At 38.3% G+C, this 25,610-nt stretch overlaps 2 protein-coding genes across 2 annotated transcripts in view; one reads left to right on the forward strand and one right to left on the reverse strand.

Moving 5' to 3' along the window:
* Positions 1-10,624, forward strand: part of LOC123515354 (endoplasmic reticulum lectin 1-like) — a 29,765-nt gene extending 19,141 nt beyond the window's left edge. Inside the window, 1 exon segment of the mRNA XM_045273855.1 lies at positions 8,955-10,624. Within this exon segment, the coding sequence (XP_045129790.1) occupies positions 8,955-9,089 (135 nt within the window). The 3' untranslated portion in view covers positions 9,090-10,624.
* Positions 10,625-12,471: 1,847 nt separating this feature from the next.
* Positions 12,472-25,610, reverse strand: part of LOC123515355 (TATA-box-binding protein-like) — a 39,763-nt gene continuing 26,624 nt past the window's right edge. Inside the window, 1 exon segment of the mRNA XM_045273856.1 lies at positions 12,472-14,676. Coding sequence (XP_045129791.1) covers positions 14,600-14,676 — 77 coding nt within the window. The 3' untranslated portion in view covers positions 12,472-14,599.

Consider the following 25,610-nt stretch of genomic DNA (forward strand, 5'->3'; position numbering starts at 1 on the left):
CCATTGACGACCAACTGAGATACCTAATAAACAACGGCATCACCATACAGGAGGAGGAAGCATCACCTTGTCCTGGGATCCCTTACATCCTGATCAACCTTCAGGAACAAACGAACACACACACACACACACGGTCTTGTCTCAGGTATAAATGAATTGAACAACTTTATTCCAAACATAATGGGGATTGCAGAAACCAAACTAAGAGGCCAACTGCCACCAAACACCATTGGGAACGGTCTATATAATATCTACATAAAAAATAGAGAAGCGAAACAGGGTGGAGTGATGATATTAAGCAAAAAAAAAAAAAAAACTTAAAGGCATTGAACGTGAATTATAGTAAAAACAGTGCAGAAATTATCTCAGTTGTAGTTGAGAAAAATTACATGGAGAAGAGAGAATTTGTAGTCTGCTATGTACCTCCTAAAACAAGATCTTGGAGTCTAGGGGAGTATGGAGAAGTTCTGAAAGATACAAATGCTCACTAATTGAGATATTGAAAAATATTGTAATAATGGGGGCTTCAACTGTAAGGAAGTGCACTGGGATGACATGACTACAGAGGGAAATGAAGATTCATGGGGATACACGTTACTGGAGTTAACTATGTAATATACAATGACACAATGGATTCAAGAAAACACCAGATTTATGAACAGTGAAGGGCCATCGAGACTGGATTTATTATTTACAACGGAACCTGAAATTGTGGATGGCGTAGAGTATAAGACACCTTTGGCAAAAAGTGACCATGTACTAATAGTAATGACCTTCAAGCAAGTGATTAATAAAGAATGGAATGGAAAACATAGAGAAGGAAGATTGATATATAGCAAAACAAATTTTAGAGATTTCAAAGACTTTTTCCAAAAGACTGACTGGACTAAATTTGACAACCAGGCAGGAGTGGAGGAAAAGTGGATGACATTTAAAGAAATTTATTATGACTGAGTGAATAAATATGTACCGAGACTGAAAATTATAGATAGATATAAGGAAGAATGATTTAATAGAAAATGTGAAGAAGCAAGAGATAGAAGGGATAGAACATGGAAGAAATGGAGAAAAGACAAATGTCCAAGGAAGTGGCAAGACTATATCAGAGAAAGGAACAACTATGTTAAAATACGGAGAGATGAAAAGAAAAACTATGAGAAAAACATAATAGAAAAATGCAAGGAACAGCCAAAGATCTTTATTTATAGATATATAAATGGAAAGTTGAAAAATAAACACAAAATAGAGAAACTAGTTTATAAAAATAATGAATTCAGTGATGAATTGTAAATCGCTGAAATAATGAACAGACACCTTCAAGTTTTTACAAGAGAAAAAAACATTGATTATGAAGAACTAGGAAATAAATTTCCTCTGATGAGTGACATCATTATTTCAGAGCAGGAAACAATGATACAATTAAGAAATTTAGATGTAAGAAAAACACATGGTCTGGATGGAGTTGTAAATTGGATATTAAAGAGTGTAGAGAAGAGCTGGCAAATAAGGTACAGGCAACCCCCGCTTAACAAACGGGTTACGTTCCTAAAAACCCGTTCGTGAATTTTTAAGTTTAACCAATTATAACAAGTTTGACCCCTAACTTTAACTTCCATTGAGAGTAAACAAAGCGAGAGTGCATCATAGTACAGTAAAAAGTTTAATGAAAGTAAAAATTATGAAGTTAAATATTTAAGCAGTTTAATTTAAGACTAAGTCATTATAATGTACACTAATGTATGTAAGTAACTATAATGTTGATGATCTTAAATTTATGAAGGGAGGGAGAGTGGAGCGGGAAAGATGCTAACCGGCAACCTGTGGAATTTAAACAAATACTGTACAAAACTTGTGCACCACATTTGCACAAGGGTTTCCATTTTATCCATTGCAGAGTCATGAATTCAGGTGGTTCTTTTAGCTTACAAGGAAGATACAGTCTCACCAGCCTTCTTAATAGAGTCTGCTGACTTGAAAATAGTAGAGACAGTAGATGGAGTCAAGCCATGGTGGCGAGCCATGCTATTAGTTTTCTCACCTCTCGTGTCTGTGAATAATATCCAGCTTCATTTAGAGAGTAAGAGACTTCCTGGTCTTCTTAGCAACACTAGGCGACATTGCAGGGGTGGTTGCAGGGCATTTTGGTGGCATGTTGAGTGAGAAAAGACAAGCTGCTGCTTGTTTTGAACTAAAAGCGGGGAAGGGTAAGTGAGTGAGTGGTGAGCGTTTTGTCTATCAGAGGTGCTGGTGTATTCAAAAGCCTGTCGGCTTGCGTGATACAGCAGGGCTTTCAAACTTGGAAAAAATTACCTGGATAAAATTTTGTTAAAGCAAGTTTGGTGTTCATTATATGAGCAGATGGTAGTAAAAAGAAACGTTTGTTGTAGTGAAATTTCATTGTGTGAACGTTCGTTAATCGGGGGTTGCCTGTATACAATAAAAAATGTTCTATTGAAAATGGAAAAGTACCAGAAGACTGGAAAAAAGCCAATATTGTGCCAACACATAAAGGAGGAAATAAAGAGAACCCAACAAATTACAGGCCAGTGTCCCTAACAAGTACAATACCTAAAATATGTGAAAGTGTGATCAAAGAAAGATTGAGCAAACATTTGGATGAAAACAATATAATTAATGAAAGACAATTTGGCTTTACAAAAGGAAGATCATGCGTAACAAATCTTATATGCTTTTACTCTAGAGTCATAGACATAACACAGGAAAGAGATGGATGGGTTGACTGTATTTTTAGGTCTAAAGTTCCACACAGAAAATTAATAAGAAAACAAGAAAATATAGGGGGAATAAAAGGAAAATTGCTGGAATGGATGAAGGATTTCCTAACTGGAGGAACTATGAGAGTGACAATTAGAGATAAGGAGTCCACCTGAAAGGAACTTATAAGTGGGGTTCCGCAAGGTTCTGTGCTGGCCCCAATTATGTTTGCAATATACATAAATGACATGGACAAAGGAGTAGAAAGCTATGAGTTTCTTTGCAGATGACGCAAAACTTTTGAAGAAAGTTGGGTCACGTTATAATGGTAGAACTCTACACCAGGACTTAGATAGACTATGGGAATGGAGTAAAAGATGGGAGATGGACTTCAACATTAAGAAATGTAGCATAATGGAATTTGGGAAGAGCAAAAATAGGATAACAAGACAATATAAACTTTGGAAGAGAAGATTAAAAAGGTGGACAGCAAAAAGGACCTGTGAGTTCTCATAACAAAGAAATGTCCCCAATAAACATATAAATAAAATTGTTGGTGAGACCTACAACTTACTGAGAAATATTAGAATTGCATTCTCATATATTGATGAAGATATGGTGAAAAAGTTATTGGTATCCTTGATCAGACCATGACTGGAGTATGCAGCAGTACTGTGGTCACCTAACACGAGGAAGAATATCAGGAAAATTGAAAGGATACAAAGAGCGGCCACCAAACTGGCCCCAACCTTGTCGGCTCTTACATATGAAAAGAGACTGGAGAGACTAGAATTACCAACACTGGAGCAGAGAAGAGAAAGAGGCAACCTGTTGACTATCTACAGAATAATTAATAATATGGAGCTTCCTGATAGGATCGACCTGCTGAAGAAGGACAGAAGGGACACAAGAGGACATGGATTAAAAGTCAGAAAAGATAACTACAGAAGAGACTTCAAGAAAAACAGCTTCCCCCATAGAGTGACAGATATATTGAACAGACTGGACACTCAGAGAGGTGGTGTGTGCAAATCTATACACGACTTTGAGAGAATTAGACACTGTGAGATACAGAAACGGAACAGCACGAGCATAGGCTCCCCTCCTGTAAAATACAATTAGGTAAATACACTGAGCTGGCCCAACGTGAGATTGTGAAAGTCATACAACAGAAAGAGACCATGGTGAAGAATTTTGCCGAAAGAAAGAGGAGTGTCATCGTGAGCGGATTTAGAGAGGATAATATCAGAAACTGGCAGGAAAGAAAGAAGAAAGAAGAGAAGATGAGAAATTTGCTAAACAAGATCTCGGAGGAGGAGGATGTGTTTAGTGAAGTTGAGGATTATATGATGCTGGGAAAATACGAGAGCTATAAAGATAACATTGAAATCTCAAGTGACTGCATAGGGACTACTTAGCAATGCATGGAAATTGAAGAATGCCCAGGAGACGAAGATGATTTATTTAAGAAGAAACATGATAGAGGAGGAAAGAGCTAAGATGAGGAAATTGGCGATGGAGGTGAGGGAAAAGAATGAGGCAAGTTTGGAGGATAAGTTTTTTTGGAAAGTGAAAAACGAGGGTGTGGAAGTGGTGGTTCAATGGGAGGGAATAGATACTTTGTTAGAGGAGCAGCCAAAGGAAGGGAAAGACATAAGAATATCATATACTAATATAGATGGCTTCTTATTGAAAAGGTTAGTGTGTATGGACCATCGGGAAAGAGACAAGCCAGACATTATGTGCATAGTGGAGTCGAAGCTAAGACCGAACACACAAGTGGACTGGTTTGGGGGATGGAAATTATAGATTGTGGAGAAAAGATAGAGTGAAGAAGGGTGGAGGTGGTATAATTGTGTTGACAAGAAAGGACTTGACAGTGAAGAACGTGAGCCTCGGCGGGGATGGTGAAGAAGTGGTGGGCCTTGTGGTGACTGATGGAAGACAAGATATTAACATTGTAACTGTGTTTGTACCACCAAAAACAAGTGCATGGCCAAATGAACAGTATGATGACATGGTGAGAAGCACAATAGAGAGAATGAAGATCGAAGTTGCAATAAAAGACAGAGTTGTTACAGTTGGCAATTTCAACTGCAAAGAAGTCATGTGAGAAGAGTTCAAAGTGGGGAATGGTGGGGAATGGGGTGAGCAATTGCTGGAATTTGCAATGGAAAATCTGTTAACCCAGTGGGTGAGGCACCCAACAAGATACCCCGTTGAGACTGGATTTGACATTTACAAAGGGAGCACAGCTAAGACAAAGGATAGAACTTGAGTGCCCTTTGGGAAAGAGCGACCATGAATTGTTGAAGTTTTGTTTTGCTTGAGAGTGGAAAATTATCAGAGTGAGATATAATGACGAAGTATTTTGGCAACATGGACTGGTCCGCAATGTATCAAAAAGTAAGCATTCAATCAAAATGTGACAAATTCATGGAAATATGCAATAAGGCCGTGGAGAACTTTGTGCCAAAGTGGTTCAATAAAAATTGCGAGAAGGCAAAAAGTGAGAAAGAAAAAACATGGAGAAAGTACAAGAGGAATAATGAAGAAGTGGAGAGAGAAGCATATAGAACTGCAAGAAATAGATATGTTGAAGTGAGACGAAAAGCACAAAAAGAATATGAGCAAAAAATAGTGGAAAATTGTGAAAGGGATCCAAAAATGTTTTACAAGTTTATCAACAGTATACTCCAGAAGAAAGAAATAGTTGAAAAAGTGAAAGTTGGGGGTGACGTATATGAAGATGTCTCTGATATTGTTTCAAAGGTGAATGATTGCTTCTGTAAAGTATTCACAAACGAAACAGAATTCAATGGGAGCATACTACCTGAAGAGAAACAAATGCAGGATGTGATAGTGACATTGAGAAAGTTGTAAATGGCATAAATGTCAACAAGTCAATGGGTCCGGATGGAGTGTCCGGTATAATGTTAAAAGAAGTCAAGAGCAGTTGCTGGAACCAATCTTGGATATCGTGAAGACATCGATTACAACAGGACAAGTGCCAGTGCAGTGGAAGAGGGCAGATGTAATAGCAATATACAAGGAGTACCAGCTGGGGAGAGAGTTAATAACTGAAGTCAACGAAGAAAAGGACTTAGGAGTGATTATACAGAACAACTTATCACCAGAAAAGCACATTACCAGAATATTTGGAAAAACTTATAGCACACTCCAAAGTATTGGATTCTCATTCAGTTAGACAATGATAATGCGGTCGAAAATGGGTGAAAACGTAATGTATTATACACCAATGGAAAGCTTTTAAAACCAGCCTTCACATGAAATGGGTATTGGGATGAAAAATGCCATTTTCACAATAAAAAAATCACTTGAAACATCAACCATCAATAGAAATGGTGTCAAACCAGGGAGGAATTAACTGTTAGAAACTTCTATTATGTACTTTTCAATGAAAAAATGGTGGATAATGCTAGAAATTACATGTTAGGTTATGAAAAATGACCAAATCTTGAAAAATCTAATTATTAATAATAATCATGTCTGTCCATGGCCCAAAAGGCATCAAATATCACTTTAATATTATCAGCACCAACCTTGGCAAAACACTTATTTTTGCACTTACAATCTGGGCCAACCTTTCATGCCGCCACAACTTTCCCTCCCTGACTCATACTCCTCACCTCAGTTTCTCTTCGCCTTCCTCACGTTTTTTTTCCACGTCTCCGGTCATCTACACTTACTCGCCTAAGCACTGACACCTCCCCTCCACTCTGGTCACTCATTTTGGCAGGTAAATCCACAAGAAAAATGGCTGAAAACAGGGAGAGTTCCCAAGGAGATGCAACATGTGTTGTAAGAATGGCGCCACTTGACTGAAGAAGCGGGATGGTAAAGTGGCTATGATTGGCTGAGCAGTGGCTTTCCCACAACCCGCGCCCCCATTGGCTAGCTCGCAGTGGCTCATAAGCTACGTCAAATTTCAGACCTCCTCCATACATTTATTGCATGTTGGAACCTGACTAAACCCTCTGCCTTGGGGTCATAGAGGTGGCTATTGGGTGTTTCTTTGTAGTCATGTGGCGTACGAGACTGCCATCTACCAGGAACCGGTACTAACTCAAAAACGGTTACGCTACTTCAGCATGAGACTCCTCATATGATAACAATATATAAAGTAGTAAATGGAATGGATATCCTCGATAGAGAAGACTTGATAAGGATGTCTCCCAACAATCAACTGAGAGGACACCCAAAGAAAATACAAAAAGGACAGTTGTATGGGAGATGTCGAGTATAGTTTCCCATATCGTGGCATTCACAAGTGGAACAAATTGAGTAGAGAGGTGGTGTGTGCAGTGAGTGTCAGTCAGTCAGATGAAGGACAAAATTGATAAATGTAGACAAAGAGACAGGACATAAAGGCCCTGTAAATTATAAATAGGTAAATATACACACAAACACACACACACACACACACACACACATATTAGGGCCCATATCACCACTCAAGTGCATCTTTGGTGTAACTACCTAGAACCTTGGTATCATGGTGACATGTAGGTAACTTTAAACCACTCGACAAATGGCATAGCTTCAAAGTGGTATGTGGTGGGATTCGAACCTATGCGTGGACATCTGCCTGATCCCACGCTCACCACCTTATCCACTACCTGCATCAACATTTTGCTTCCTTCCACCCTCTCAACAGTCCAAAATGACTACAAGCAAGGAGAAATATAAGGAGATGCTTATATTACAAAATCTTCCATGTATTTAGGCTGAGGACATCATAGTGGTTGGTACACAGTTTCAAGGATGCTCATGGGCCTACTGCACTCACCCCACTTCCCAAGTCTGACAGGGCTCATAAGACCTGATATCCAGGCATGTTGCTAGAAAACAAAAACTGATAGCAAAAAATAAATAAATAAATTAAAAAAAAACTACCACTCAAACAGGAGTTAGGCTGAGGACAAGAGACCTACTACTCTCAGCCTACTTCCCTAACTCCTGTTTGAGTGGAAATAAAAGGGAGATCATGACCAGCCTTCTATAATGTAAGCATCTCCTTATATTTCTCCTTGCTTGTTGTCATTTTGGGGAATGATGAGTGGATGGGAGGAGGAAAAATATTATCACAGTTAACATTTGTCTTGCACACCAGATGGACAGTACATATTCTCTCTTGCACACCAGATGGACAGTACATATTCTCTCTTGCACACCAGATAGACAGTACATATTCTCTCTTGCACACCAGATGGACAGTACATATTCTCTCTTGCACACCAGATGGACAGTACATATTCTCTCTTGCACACCAGATGGACAGTACATGTTCTCTCTAAATCAGCTGAATAGCTAACTGAGGTGACACATACTGGTGCCTGTTCCCTGCAAAATGTGGAAGGCTCTTCAATGAGCCCTATAGCACACTTAGGGAAGGCTATCAGTCAGTGGCACATCGCTGAGGGCTGTAGTCATATCCTGACAGAGGCAAGTTTTTTTCATGAATATTTACCACCAGCAAAGGGGTCCAATATTTATAAACACTGTAAACATGAAAAACACAACAAAAATCAGCACATGTAAGAATGCTTGGCCACCTTCCATTACATTAGGTAAAGTATTCCTTATACATACAGGAACCTCTGAACACACTACACATGCTATGCACTTGCTCAAATCCTCAGTGTTTGCATAAGTGATAGTGTAGGAATCTCTACTCATGACTACTTTAGCAGTTTGTTGTTTTTCATTATAATTTTCTGAGAAATCTTCCAATGACCAAAACAATAGGATAAAAAAACAGGATACCAGTCCAACAGCAACAAGGAGTCAGTGATGTGTGTGGCCTTGGCTGTGTCAGAAACCCAATCCATCATAAAATATTTCAAGCATAAACTTTGCCTTCATTTGTTTCTCCTTATTATGGCCAGTAGAGTGATCCAAAAAGCTAAAATGAGAGAAGCAATACAGTTAGTAACTTAGTGGTTAGCAACATGCCTTTGCAAGCATTGAAAATGCCAGTGATGTCAGGGCTTATGCAGTGTGCTTGGTAGTAGTTACCTTGTATACAGCTAGACAATGGATCAACACTTTAGCATGCATAGATTTTTCTTACACTTTTTGTGCAGTTTCTTCTGCAATGACAGCACAGACACATCCCCATAGGTTCATAAGAGTCCAGCCTTAATATATATCCACATGCTACACATCATTAGCCCTTTAAGTAGTAGATTATATTAATATATCATTCTCTCTTTTAGATAACAAACGAATTGTCTTCCTCAATCAGTGGATCAGTAAAGCAAGATACACACAAGGGAACTGTTGAGTTGACTCCCCTAGATGAAGATGAAGATGAAGAGGAGGATGAAGATTATGATGATGGTGGTGAATAAGTGTTACTGTACATTAAAAGTGCCTTCTATTGACCAAGTGGAAGAACATCTTTTCTCAAATTTTAGATATATTAAAAAGATAAATGGTTTAGTGGAGGGTTTGTCTTGAAAGGAAATTACTCTGTAACTTAAATGGCAAAACAGCAGTTGGGACTTAGGGACCATGACTGATTTATAACTTATTTGTCCCATTTGATTCTTGTGATGTACTACAGTTGATAAAATTTATGATTACAGACAAAAAAAAAAGTACCAGCTATAAAAACCTATATATTGTGCTGATAATGCTCAAATATTTTCTGTGAATTTAATTTAAGTATGATAATATTAGATGAATAAATACACTTGTTCACTAGAAAGTAAAACCAGAAAGTCTTCTTTTTTAGTATTCAAAATGACTGAATAGCTTCTTTACATTGCATTCCATTTTATAAAGTGATGATCAAGGCATGGCATGTAGTTTAATGTTTTTTTTTTTTTTTTTTTTTTTTCTCTCCAAGCATACAAATGTCAAGAAAATAGAAACTGAAACAGAATACAGAGAGATTTGTATGAATTGTCAACAATTGTTATGCAGCCTCACATCTAATCTGAATTTTTACAAATACTGCTGCAGCACTTAACTACTAGATATGTTTGTTGGATGGTTCTCAAGCCCTTTTTTTGTATACAATTACCAATATATTTTGCCAACTAAAGTTTTGAAATGATTTTTGGAAATTGTTATCAAACAAATCAAGTTACTTAGTCGTAATAGATTTGCATACTATTTCATTCATTACTGTTTAGTAGTTTGTATTACTCAGGATTCAACCACTACTACTACTGCTGGTAGCCAAATGCTAATACAACATGCAACTAAATACCTTACAGTGCCACTGAATAATACTGATTAATACAACCAACAGTGTTGCTACTACTATTGCCAATGATAATGTGCATCAAAGTTAGCTGAAAGTACTTCCCTGTTCAGCAGCTTACTGTTATACATTTGGCTGAGCTGTGGCAACTTGAGGTACATCAGATATCACAAAGGGAGTGGCTTGGAGGGACTTGACTGGGTGGTTTAAATGATATGTTTTAGTGATATTCACTTTTGATATAGTGATGTAATGTCTTCTGCACTGGTGAGATAAAGAAGTACAGGTGTGCAGTGTGGGGTTTGATATGTTGTAGATTACTCCTTAAGTGTTGCTGAGAACTAGTAGCTTTCTTCATGATTCATAATGATGTCAGTGAAATATTAATACTGTTCTTATTCTCCTGTGATCTGTGATGACGGAAATAAGATTAAAAAACAAATATAATGATGCTGTAGATATAAACCAACACATATTATATATAGCACATTTGTTGTTGAAGGGTTAGTGTGATGTTATTTATAAAGTGAATGGTAAAATTTGTATGGTAGGGACTATACTGATGCTGTGTGACAACTACCTTGAAGCCTATCTCCTATCACTGTGTAGAGAGTTTTGTATTCCTGTACACATTTGGAAGTAAAATGTATATTTATAATAAATCCATTTACATAATGTAAAGTCATTTATGTGATATTTCCTAATCAACCCTTTAAAAGACTTGACAACTAAAATATGTGTTTGTTTGGTATCTTGTAAATTCTATACAAACTCCAAATGAGATCACTTACTACAACTACATATAGCTTGTCTTTTTGTCTGACTCCTTATTGCTCACCAGTCAAAACTTAGTTATTATCAGCCCTACCACTCAGGTTATGGCCTATTTTGATATTCATTACTAGGTTTCCAGTAATGATTGCTACCTAAAGCTGAACATCGCAAATTAATTTTACAAAGGGTGGTGATATTTCAACAGCCTGCATCCTCAGGAGCTTACATTGTTCAGCTGTTCATCAAGTGAAGTAAAAATTGATACCGAATTCCACTAACTGTTGAGAGAGTAGCCTTTCTTTGGAAAATTAATCTATAAATTGCAAGCCACAGCTCTCACTGTAGTGTTTAGTCCACATGTCTCACAAGGCTTCAGTACAATGCAAGAATCTTGCTCTATAGAGCATGACAGTTGCCACAGAGGTTGGCTGAAGACTGCTACAAATGATACCAATACAAAAAAAATAAAGAGAAATGTAATAAATTAAATAAATAAACAAAAATAGATAATAACAATAATAATAATGACAACTATTATTTAACTTGATATATACATAACCAAACAAATGCCAGTACCCTAACATGTAGAGTAAGTGTGTATCTTTGGCTAAAATATTATCATAAAGGTTTAAATATACAATTATCTGTGGATCTGGAATGGATTAATCTAACTTACATATTTCTTTTAGGAAGAAATTATTTGCCATTCATACTATTCACAATCTGAATAGCCTCCTGGAATGGATTGTGTATGAATAGAGGCTCCACTGTACGAGGATTTCTCAAATTATATAGGGATACATTCCTGAAGGGATCATGCAATGTAAAAATTGCAGAAGGTGAACATGATTACTGAACAAAACTGTACAGTACATACCAAGTCTGAAGGACTGCATTCAGCTGACATTAGGTTGAAGGATACAGCTCGTTGGTGGTACACATGGGAACACTTGGTGATACCTGGGGCCGTATTCTACATAGTTATCATCAGGTCTCACAGAATTCCTGACCATCACTCCACTGACATTCTTATGACTCACAATTTGTCAACTTTAAATATATAGAAAGAAATAGGTTCTTGGCAAAATTTCCTTTATCTAAATTACTTTGACTTTGTATTACTACTTTTGGGAATAGTCAGACAGTGTAGCCAAACAAAAGAAACTTGATAAATAGGAGAAGATTACGCTTGAAAGCCCAACACATGCAGGCTGCACAGGTTTGTTCTGACTTTGGAAATAACTAATCGTACCTCTCTCCTAGCAGTTATTTACAATAATACATTACTGCATCAAAGAAGAACATCACTTAGTCATCATTACTGATATTTAGAGTTAATTAATAGTAAAAAACTGTTAGGGATCGTGTTATTGTATATACAGCCATATATTCCCACAATGTTGACTAGAGTTAAGATTCTCATTGGCAATGCTATAACAGGGTTAACCCTGCCTTAGCACTAAAAACTACGTCACAAGGTTAGAGCCTGTCCTAGATGGACTTACGAGTATATCTAAAATGCACCATTTTGTCTCGCTATGACCACATCATTACCCATGACAGTTTGTATAAAAACGGCACATCACGGAACTAAACCAGCCATGCAACTTAACTTTCTTGACATTGTGTTATTCTAAATAATCTGTGTAATACGAAAAATTACTAGTTTTTTTACCTCACATTATTCCAAAATTGCATATTCTAAACATGCATAAATGGAGAAATTGCTGTATATGAAAATATATCAATCCACTGTTATGTATATATTCATACAAACATTTATTAATATCTTAAAGAAGGAAGTAAGGTAAAAAATATATCAGTTAATACATCTACATCCAAAATGACTACCACTAAGAAAATACCCAAAGATTTTGACCAATCAGGAGAAAGATTGTAGCCCTTCATTTACTTTCTGTACCTGATTTTTATTTTGGTGACAATGATTTTTAAGTGATGTACAAAATAAAATTGTATGTTTTTTACAAGAATACTGGCAAAGACTGAAGTATCTACTCAACAGTGATTGTTGTTATTGTCTGTCATTTATGAATTTACAGTGAATTAAATACACTTCTCTCACACATTAAGTAGGAAAAATACTCCTGCCTGACAAAGTTATGGCTTATTTTACTTGCAGCTTAACAATTCATGCTTTGCTGCTTTCCCTTGTACTAAAAAATCTTACTTAATATTAATATAGATTCCTCTTTTACTAAAAAAGAGATGGAGAAGTTTTCAGGTATCTAAAAGATACATGATCAACTCACTACTCCAACATAACAACAACCATGTTACGGAGATACACATTCCATTCCCCGGCAAAGTTGACTACCCAGTCCATAGGAATCAACCAAATTTCTAAGTTTACCACTATAATGGTTCTGGGAATGATGCAGTACACTTGAGTCTCTCAATATTGCACTGACAATCACCTGTCATCTTTTGAAACCATGAATATTACAAGCTTCAAAACTATACATTGAGTTAGTTGGAAGTCATATACTTGGCCAACTATATTGTTTTCTTGATGCCAATAATGCAAAACAGAACAGATTTTGACTAACATGGATGACAGGTAGTGGTCAGGGTAATGGATGGCAGGGGAAGAAATAAAATTTATAGTGTGTAACCAGTAACAGATGATGGAGAAAGGAAAGAAGTTGAGTACAGAAGTGGTTGGATGAGTGGGTAGGATGGTGGCTGAAAGATGAAAGTAACCAGAAAATCCAACACAGACCCTGCCCTCCTTGTCTTCACTTCACTTCCAGCACCTCTGCACATGGGTCAAAATTAAGCTCTTCCTTTCATTCATTTTTCATTCATTCATTTCATTTACATTCCTTTGCACATTTTCCAAACTAATCTAAATCACCAGATTCACATATTCAATGAAAAGTTTTATAAAAGAATTATGAGTATGACAGTTGTTTGTTTGTAACATGCATAAGCACACCAATCAGCAACTATCACCATTTTTGTTGGGCTTCTGGTACAAAGACTTGCATGTCATCATAACTCTTCATGAAGCCACTTGTGATGACAAATAACCCTAAATATATAATGAATTTTTGGTATTTGCAATGGTTTCATTCAAGAAACCTATGAAAATCAAAAATTGTCAGAAGTATAAAATGTATTAGTAAGCATTTTTGTCATGCACCAATGCAATTTCATGTCAGCAATGAACAATATGTAACCTGAACTACCAAAATGTCATTATATGATAACTGTTTTATGAACCAGAAACTGTATAATTTATATAGATACCCATCATATTGCCAAGAATCACAGCAAAATTACAAATACCAAGAAAACACTATATACAAATTTTTCTACCATGTATTTTTGTAAAATAGAGATTAATTATAATGTTCTTTTCAAATTCTTGAGAGACTCCAATGTACCAAGAATGTTTGTGGGAAAGACAAACCAACACGTGGAGGAGAGAGCAATGCCAGAAAGAGTCCTCGACTCTCTATGAGTGTCATGAAAACAAAACTGCACAACGATTTGCCTCCTTCCTTCCCACTTCAACGAATACGTGAGGTATACTCTAATACAGTCCACATAACACAAAGATTTAAATCCTATTCTGTAACAAATGAAAAATTGAAGATGTTATTGAAAGTTCTCATTCCCAAAGCCCACCAAACTATAGAAATCAGGACAGCTTAGACAGAACATATAAAAAAATCTGGACAGCTTTTGTGGAATATAAAATAATAATAACAAAATAATAATTACAATAATAACATTAATGATAATAATTATGATAAATAAAGAGGCCTTCACTAAAACATACAGTTTGTACATTGTAAAAAGATTTTCCCATAACCCCCCATAACACTCACTTCTGTGATGCCCAATGTGTCATCATTGCTTCTTGAAGCTTTTTAAGATGGGGTAAATGTTGTCAAAAGCTTCATAAATCTGATTCCTCACTTTTGCACCTGTTGGAAAAAGGAACAGCAACTATAATATATTTTTAATGTTATGCTAAATAGCACTATATACTTTCAATCATCATTATTTAATTTTCTGAACAGTGTAACTTTGACATTATTCACCTCAACACAATTTTTCTTTAGATTCATTCATCCATAATGATCTCAATTTTGAGAATGGTCCATAACATTGAATTTTCCTTAGATCTAATAAACATTAGGTTCTGCAACCAATACCCACATCCACTCACACCACAGATAACAACTTAACTGGCCACAGCTCTACATATATACTCTTGAAATACAGGGATTTCTCGATTTATGCAAGGGAAACATTCCTGAAGGGATTGCATAATGTAAAAATTGCATAAAGTGAACATGATTACTGAACTAAACTGTACGCTGTTAGAGGTTCCAATATACAGGTAACTCTTGATTTACGCGTGTTTAATTTACGCGTTTTTGTTAATACGCGACCAAAAAATATTATAATTAATTAAATTTGCACAATCGGTTTGCTTATACGTGATTTGGTCCATCCGCATTTTCAAACTGAGCATCAGACACAATTTCAAACTGTGTGCCAGAGAGTTCCGCAGCTGGCCGATAGGTGGGAGCTCCGCTGTCATGGACGCACTCTTCTGCTACACAGTGATGCAAGAAGAATTTTCCAAGAAAAAGTGCCAGACCACCATGCTGCAGTTTTTCAACAAAACACCAATGGATGATGTAGTACCAAAAGAGGATGTGGACAATCTCGTGGAAGTGGAGGAAGCAGAAGAAGCGCAGGTGGATAAAGACGTCCTTGATTAGGATTTGGACAGCGACGGCGTGTGCTTGTGAGGGATGAAGACATTGGCGTCCTGCGTTTATTTTTTTATTAGTGTTTACTTTTATACAGTGGGATTATTTTTGATAAATGGATTTTTGATAAAGTGGAAAAGGTCAGAGGAAGATGGTGACTGACTGTGGTGTGAGTGGTGCAGGCAGTGATGCAGTGAGTATTGTGTTTACGTATTCTTTGTTTTGTTGTTTCCTCTTATTATTTTTTGCTTTCTCATTATTTCTTGCTTTTCCCTTTACATTAAATACACTTCTAGTATTTAGAATGGTAAATAATAAAAACATGTTGATTCAGCCAAATAAATAGAGTATTTTGTAAGAATTTTTTTGGACCACATCCCGCATCCCCCCCTATTATCTATTGTTTCTTATGAGAATTACTTTATTTTAAGTGGATTTTTATAAGCGCAATGCCTCTTGGAACACATCTATTGTGTAAATCGAGTTACCTGTATATATATATATATATATATATATATATATATATATATATATATATATATATATATATATATATATACTGTCATACCTCGCCGAACACGAATTCGCCAAACACGAATCTCGCATATACAAGAATCGGTAAAATATACCATATTTCGCCGAGCACGACTTTGACTCGCAATTGCACGATTTGGTCTCCATTTGAATCTCCCGCTGGTTCTGTGTTACTAATGAAATACCGCGGTATTTCAGTAGTAATTCACTATCACTACCTGCCACGGAGTCCAGGTTATCCTCATGGCATGAGTATATATGAATACTAAGATATGATATCCATTATAGCAGGCAATAGAGGAGTGGAAACAAATGTAATATCGTGGTGAAAGAAAACACGCCACGCTAAAAAGGTCACAAGAAGAAGAAGCAGCCAAGTTGCCGGAGTCTCCACCGTCTGTGACCAATCTCATCATCACTGCTTTATTTTTTGGTATTCCTTGTAAGATTTCACTTTATGCATTACAAAACAATCCTTTCTTGCGGGAAAGGCTTGTAAAAAGCTAATAGAAATATATATATATTTTGTTTTTTTACCCATGTGGTATGTTGGGGGCCAGCCCAGAACGCATCCCCCTATTTCCATTATTACCTATGGGAAAATTACCTCCACTTAGCAAATTTCCACTCTACAAACAGCTTTGACACCCCCTATCCTGTTTGTTAAGCGGAGTATTACTGTACAAGTACTATAGTTAAATAAAATGTGTGTTTGGTACTTCACTTATTGTTTTTTTTCAGTCTTTTTGGTAAAAAAGTGTTTTTTTGGGAGGATCTGGGAACATAACCCCTATTTTCCCATAGAGCCTATTATTCACCCAACACGAATCTCGCCATGCACGACGAGCTCAGGAACGTAACTGTCGTGTTGGGCGGTATGACAGTATATATATATATATATATATATATATATATATATATATATATATATATATATATATATATATATATATATATATATATATATATATATATATATATATATATATATATATATAAGTTCTGTGGAAGTCAACAATGGTGTAGTCTCTTCAATCTTTCTGACGAGCTGGCGTTGATCATCGTGAAGAAGTGCAAGAAGAATTCCAAATTCCATCTCAATCCCAAGACGTCTTTCAGTCCTCAGGGTCTTCAGGGGTGAAGTGAACTCCGTGGTGAAAGCGCGGGGTTATATCTACTGGGTGCAGTCGTGGTAGTAGCACTGGCGCGTCAGCCAATCACAGCGCAGCTGCGGTGCGGGAGGCGGTGGTCTATCACGAGACAGCTCCTCTCCTGTATGAGGGAAGGCTAATGTCTGGTAGCAGTTGAACGTTGATAGTAGGTTTGTGGAAATGGATGAGAACTGCTTCTGCCATCCTCAAACGTTGTGTGTCGGACTCTGTGTGGATGATGTTAGTGTTGTCCACTAGGTGCTGTCGTGTGAGAGGGATGCCATGACTCGTGCTTGTGTGTCTGCAAATTGCTCCATCTTGTAGATGGGCAGTGAGTCTTCTTGATAATGTGGTCGTGGTCGAGCCAATGTACAAGTACTTGGGGTTAAGGCGACTGCAGTCACCAATGTTGCATGTGTACAGGGAGTCCTCGGGTTACGACGGTCTCGACTTACGACATTTCGTGGTTACGAACGCGCTCATAAAAACATAAAAAATAATATTAGGTGTCATTCTGTCCTACGTGGTTTAGCATCGTAAGTGACGTAAACAAACACGAACTAGTTTCGGGCGCGCGGCGGAAGAATACGCTTTGTTGTGGTTGTAGGGCGAGGAAGACGGCGTCTCAAGTCTCTGTACATACGCCATTTTGGTTGTTTGCACCGTCTCTCTCTCTCTCTCTCTCTCTCTCTCTTGGTTATGGCTCCCAAGCGTAAGGCAGACTCTTCTGATGGTAGTGCATCAAAGAAGAGAAAGGCCATCACCATGGAAGTTAAAGTGGACATTATAAAGAGATCACAAAAGGGAGAAACACCAACAAACATTGGCCGGTCGCTTGGCCTTAGTCGTTCCACTGTGGCTACCATCATCAAAGATAAAGAGCGCATTATGGAACATGTGAAAGGATCTGCTCCTATGAAAGCGACAATGATAACCAAGCAGCGTAGTGGTCTAATTATTGAGATGGAAAGATTATTGGTGCTTTGGTTGGAAGAACAAAATCAACGGCTTATTCCAGTGAGTCTTATGGTGATTCAGGAGAAGGCGAAAAGATTGTTTGAGGCACTGAAAGAAGAAAAGGGGGAAGGAAGTGAAAGTGAAGAGATTGTGGCTAGTAGGGGTTGGTTTATGCGATTTAAGGCTCGGGTCAATTACCATAACCTTAAAGTGCAAGGTGAAGCTGCTAGAGGTGATGAGAAAGCAGCAAGTGAATTTCCTAAAGCAGATCATAGAGGAAGAAGAAGCACCCACCCCAGAGCCTAGGGCTTTCACAAGGCAGGGCTTGGCAAGAGGTTTTGCTGAGATGCATCAAGCGTTGGCAACTTTTGAGGCTATGGATCCCAACTTTGAAAGATTCACTAAGGTTTCCAGAGGCATCATGAATTTGATGCAATGTTACAAGGAGATCTTGGATGAGAAGAGGTTGCTCTCTGTTCAGACTAACCTGGAGCAGTATTTTAAGAAGGTAGAGAGGCCTGCAACAGATCCTGTACCCTCTACCTCAGCTGCCTCTACTACTCCAGACTCACCTGCCCCAGAATCTCCAGCACCTTCTGAATGTTCTGCCTCACCTCCAGGCTCACCTGCCCCAGTTTCTCCAGCACCTGGAGGTTCTGCCTCACCTCCAGACTCACCTGCCCAAGCATCTCCAGCACCTGAAGGTTCTGCCTCTCTTGATTCACCAGCCCCAGTATCTCCAGCACCTTCTGCAGCTTCCTCTACACAATAAGCCTGTCTCTCCCTCCCTTGCAATGCCTCCTTCCAGTGTGCAAGCCAACCAAAGGAATAAAGGTAAGATTTTTTTTTTTTTCCCCGATGTTCCGACTTACGCCAAAATTCGGGTTACGACACGTGTCAGGAACAGATCAACATCGTAACCCGAGGACTCCCTGTACTGGTACACAAGGCTGACCTCTTGTAGTGAGCTGGTGCGCGGAAGGCAGGAATTCTTGAGTATAAGGTTGGAGGTGTGGCGCATCTGGTAGTATATGGTGAGCTTCAGCTTGGTTTCTGGGTCGGTGGTCTGTACGTTGTCACTGATGATTTTCTTGAGGGCCTTCTCGTCGTCTTTATAGGTGGAGGACATGTAATTCTTGTAATACAGGAGTATGGTATTACTGGTGTCTTGCTGCGGTTGTGATGTGGCCATGAACGCATCCATGCGCCGCTTTATAACGTCGTCCACTTCGTTTTTCGAGTACCCGTTGTTGGCCAAAATCTGGGAGACTCTTCGGAGCTCGGCGTTGGTAGCAGTCCAAGTCAAACAATGAGTGATGGCGCACTTGACGAAGGCATTGATGATGCTCCGTCGATACTGTTCAGGACAATCACTAGCGGCGTTGAGGCAGAAACCAAGGTTGGTAGGCTTGACGTGGACTTCAGTGGAGAAGCTGCTGGTGTTCATGGCCACATCACAACCGCAGCAAGACACCAGTAATACCATACCCCTGTATTACAAGAATTACATGTCCTCCGCCTATAAAGACGACGAGAAAGCCCTCAAGAAAATCATCAGTGACAACATGCAGACCACCAACCCAGAAGCCAATCTGAAGCTCACCATATACTACCAGACGCACCGCACCTCTGACCTTATACTCAAGAATTCCTGCCTTCCGCGCACCAGCTCACTACGAGAGGTCAGCCTTGTGTGCAACATTGGTGACTGCAGTCGCCTTAACCCCAAGTACTTGTACATTGGCTCGACCATGACCACATCATCAAGAAGACTCACCGCCCATCTACAAGATGGAGCAATTCGCAGACACACAAGCAGGAGTCATGGCATCCCTCTCACACGACAGCACCTAGTGGACAACACTAATATCATCCACACAGAGTCCGACACACAACGTTTGAGGATGGCAGAAGCAGTTCTCATCCATTTCCACAAGCCTACTATCAATGTTCAACTGCTACCAGACATTACCCTTCCCTCATACAGGAGAGGAGCTGTCTCGTGATAGACCACTGCCTCCCGCACCGCAGCTGCGCTGTGATTGGCTGACGCGCCAGTGCTACTACCACGACCACACCCAGTAGATATAACCCTGCACTTTCACCACGGAGTTCACTTCACCCCTGAAGACCCTGAGGACTGAAAGACGTCTTGGGATTGAGATGGAATTTGGAATTCTTCTCGCACTTCTTCACGACGATCAATGCCAGCTCGTCAGAAAGATTGAAAAGACTACATATAAGATCAACAACGCAGTCACCGCTGTTGACTTCAACAGAACCTGTATATTAAATGGCCTACTTCCAAATATATATATATATATATATATATATATATATATATATATATATATATATATATATATATATATATATACAGGCAACCCCCGTTTAACGAAGGTTCACACAACGAAATTTCGCTACAACGAAGGTTTCATTTTACTACCACCTGCTAGTTTAACGAACACCAAACTGGCTTTAACGAAGTTTTATCCAGTTTTTCCAAATTTGAAAGCCCCACCATATCACGCAAGCTGACAGGCTTTTGAATCCTGGGACACCTATAGAATAAAGATCAAGATCAAGATCAAGCCTCTCGTGGACAACACGCGCAACACTCACTCCCCAGTCAAAACATAACAGCCTCAGCAGCAGCTTGTCTTCCATAGCTCAACTTACCACCAAAACACCCTGCAATTGGCCTAGTGTTCGTAAGAAGACCAGGAAGTCTCTTACTCTCCAAATGAAGCTAGATATTATTCACAGACACGAGAGAGGCCAGAAAACTATAGCAGTGCTGGCCACCATCTTGACTCCATATTATACTGTCTCTATTTTCAAGTCAGCAGACTCTATTAAGAAGGCTGGTGAGACCCTATCTTCCTTGCAAGCTAAAAGAACCACCTGAACTCGTGACTCTACAATGGATAAAATGGAAAGCCTTGTGGAAATGTGGTACATAAGTTTTGTATGCAGTACAATGATGCGCACTTTGTTTACATTCCACAGGTTGCCGATTAGTGTCTTTCCCGTTTCACTCTTCCTCCCTTCATAAAGTTAAGATCATCAACATTATAAAGTTACATACATACATTAGTGTACATTATAATGACTTAAATTAAACTACCTAAATGTTTAACTTCATAATTCTTACTTTCATTAAACCTTTTACTGTACTATGATGCACTCTCGCTTTGCTTACTCCCAATGGAAGTTCAAATCAGGGGTTAAACTTGTTATAATCGGTTCGCTTAACTAAGTTTCACTTAACGAAGTGTTTTTTAGGAACATAACCCCTTCGTTAAACGGGGTTTGCCTGTATATATATATATATATATATATGGGTATTAAAAGATAAGTGCAATTTCAATTGTATAAAAGTGTGTTTTACCTCAAGGAGTAACAGCATCACACTGTAAAGAATGCAGTCATGCTTGCTCATGTCAAGATCAAGATCACTGATCATGTGTTCATTTTAGTTATGAGGTGTATGAGAGGTGGTATGATGGAAGCCTGGGTGGTGATCTACTCTTTAAAGCTAGGGCACAGTGTATGGATGTGAATGCAAGGAGTTACAGGTGGTCTGAGTCCCGCAGCAAAGTGTGCCAGATGTGCGACTCGGGAGAGGACGAGACGGTGGAGCATGTGATGCTGGAGTGTGTGAAGTATGCCAGAGACAGGTATGAGATGATGCAAATGGTGTTGACTGAGCTAGGGCATAATAGGAACGAAAGAGTGGAAAAGACGGGGAGGGAGTGGATGGTGGTGCTGCTGGGACTAAGTAGAGAAACGAATGAAAGGATGATTGAGGCGGTGAAGGAGTTTCTGGAGAGAATGTGGCGTGCCAGATGTACAGACGGTTAGAGCAAAGGACTCTGTTTCCCTTTTCTTGTCATCTACAGGAGCTGCCGATCCAAAGGCCTGGCTCAGGAGTGATCCCGAGTCGCCTGTAGTATCAAGATCAAGATCAAGATCAGTTCATGTGGTGCATGGTCACTTGGCAAATTCCTTCTGACTGGTGTCATTCTTTGTGAATCACCAGTAAGTATAACCTATTACATATTGCTACCTTGAAAGAAAGAGTTGCTTTATGGTGAAGTACCAATCATGATTTTGTTTACATGTGCAAAGATGTCTGGGGTTTGATTTTAGAGCCTCTGTTGCCATAGACTTATCCCCAACCACTGCCTCAATACCGAACCTTGGCTTCATAGAACGCAGGCTCATTTCTTGAGACTTTCTTTTTGGAGAAAAGGTGTATTGTATATGCTATCAAATATAGTATATATATAAGAGTATATATATATATATATATATATATATATATATATATATATATATATATATATATATATATATATGAAGCCTCCTTCCTCAACTTTACCCACGAAGAAGCAGTACAGAACAACCTACCCTTCCTCGACGTCCTCACCACTGCTACAAATGCAGGATTCACTACTACTGTCTACACCAAACCCAGCAACATAGGATCCTGCCTTAATGGAAAAAGTGAATGCCCACAACGCTACCGCACCTCCACCATGAACGCCTACATACGACGTGCGCTCACACACTGCTCAACATGGAGCAACACCCACCAAGAATTAGAACGCATCACACAGGTGCTTATTAACAACGGCTACGAAAACACAGAAGTCAACACAGCCATCAAGAATGCCATAGATAAATGGTACAAGAAAGACGATCCAGAAAAGAAAAACAAAATACTACTCTACTACAAAAACATCATGTCTACAGAGTACAAGACAGACGAGCGCATCATCAAAGACATCATACAACACCACGTCAAGCCTACAAACGAAGAAGACTGCATATCACTCATCATATACTACAACACCAAGAAAACGTCACAGCTGCTGATAAAAAACAAAACCACCATGAAGAAAACTCCTTTACAAGAAGATCATGTCATCTACAAACACGCCTGCAAAATTGAGGACTGTGGACCTCAAACATATATTGGGATGACAAGGACAACATTGTCAAGGAGACTCACCTGCCACCTACAGAATGGAACAATCAAGAACCACTACAACACGTCACATAAAACTACCGCTACAAGGAAACATTTGGAAAATAACACTACCATCATCGACCGCGAAAGGGACCCACGCCGCCTACTCTTCTTGGAATCACTATACATAGCACAAGATAGACCAGCCATGAATCTACAAACACAAGACCTACAGATATTACCCACACAAAAAAGAAGACCTACACGGCTTGATACCACGGCCAACACGTGATCACTACTCCCACTCATTCTGCCTGAAGATGTTCCATGAAAAGGAACGAAACGTTGCAAACAACTCTACTTTTGGATAGCTCATCGGGGCTCTTACTGCTCTAAACAAAGAATTAATAAGACAAATAGAGAAAGCTCAGCAAAAACTGAACAATGCTGAAGTTGCTCACGCCTTCAATATCGTCTGCAAACAAGAGAATCTACTCCCTGGCTACACTAACATATATATATATATATATATATATATATATATATATATATATATATATATATATATATATATATATATATATATATATATATATATATATATATATATATATATATATATATATATATATATATATATATATATATATATATATATATATATATATATTCATGAACCAAAACTATTTTCCCCATAGGAATCAATGTATAAATAGATTAACCTTTATACCACATTATAACAGGAGGGAGCGGTTTCAAGATACGTAGATAAAAAATAAATAGCAAATGTTAGAAAGTTTCCTTGAGTCCTTTAGTGTTCAATCATTTGATTTTAACAAACACTGGGGCATTTATACATTATTAGAAAGCTTAAGAGTTGCTCTTTGCTGTGGCATAATCATTACTGAACAAACATAACATATATGCACAAAGAAAATCAAACAATGGTAAAAAAAAAAATTATGGCAAGATAGATTTAGAAAGGTATTCTTTTAATTCCTTCATTTTTTTTTTTGCAAAAACACATCAACAAAGTTTACAAATCACATATCACTTAAAAATAAGAAGTTTCTCTTTGATATATTGCATTCATTAAGGAAAATAAAGCAGGAAAGTAAGCAAAATGAAATATAATGAAAATTCAACTTCTCATGGTCAGAAACAAGCGTCACCACATTCTCCTCATGTGACTCCATCTAGCCAGCACCACACACTCTTATCTAAGCCAACAAGAAGTTTTTTGACATACTGCACTCATTATGGAAAATAAATCAGGGAAGTAAGTAAATTGTAATATAATGAAAATTCAACTTCTTTGCGGTCAGAAATATCAAGCTTCAACACATCCTCCTCAGCCAACTCCATCAAGCCAGCACTACGTACTCTTATCTAAACCAATAACGAGATAAAAATAATTCCAAAATTGTCATGCATCATAATATGTTTCTGAACTGCTTACTTATCCATGGAAATACACATACATCTTATATCTCACCAAGAAATACATAAAAAATGATAAAATACAGCACACTGACATTAGCGTTCTCACCATCCTCACGCTTGGCACCCTCACACCTACACAAACATACCCTTGTAAAAGCTGATACATGATTGGCTAAGTGTCCACCATCTTGAAAACAAAGGGCCAATGACAGACCTCGGTATATGACAGATAGCCTCAAGCATAAACAAACTGTGTGGCATAAAAGGAGTGCGGAAGCTGAAAAGCGCCAAAATCGGTCTAACGTAAGAGTCACAATCATGCCTCATGGGGTAGAAGAGTTAATCCATTCCTGGAAAGGCTGCATCTCAAAGAGCAACTGAGCATGCACCCTGCAGTACCTGCAACACACATCCTATACAAAATGCTTTTGTGCACCTCTCAGCTGGAATAATCAAAGGATTGTCGTTTCTTAGTAAAGGCATCTAGCTGACAGCAAGATGGCATACACTCATCTTCCTGATGGCGTTTATCATGCATCACAAGCTGTCCTGAGAGGTGAAGTGCCTCTGTGCTGCAATCAGCTATGATAATAATATGGCAGCCTAAACAAACATTTCGTGGAATCTTGTAACTCTCATGATTTGCCATACCAGCAAAGAATCTTGATGTTATTCTAAATAATTTGCATAAGTTTAAAAGATTATTACTGTATGATGGCTCATAAGATGCATCTTTTTCCAAAAAAAGGTCTGAGGAAATGAGCCTGTGTCCTATGAGACCAAAGTTCAGTATTGAGGCAGTGGTTGGTGGTAAGTCTATGACAACAGAGGCTCTAAAATCAAACCCCAGACATCTTTGCACTTGTAAACAAAGTGATGATTGGTACTACACCACAAAATAACTCTCTCCTTCAAGGTAGCAATATATAATAGGTTATAATTACTGGTAATTCATATAGCATGACACCAGTCAGGAGGAATTTGCCAAGCGACCATGCACCAAACATTGTGTGATCCAAAACAAAACATGCGGTCAGTGTCAGTGATCTTGCTCTTGACACGGACAAGCTTCACTG

The sequence above is a fragment of the Portunus trituberculatus genome, chromosome 39, assembly GCF_017591435.1.
Source record: "Portunus trituberculatus isolate SZX2019 chromosome 39, ASM1759143v1, whole genome shotgun sequence".
In the NCBI taxonomy this organism is placed as follows: domain Eukaryota; kingdom Metazoa; phylum Arthropoda; class Malacostraca; order Decapoda; family Portunidae; genus Portunus; species Portunus trituberculatus.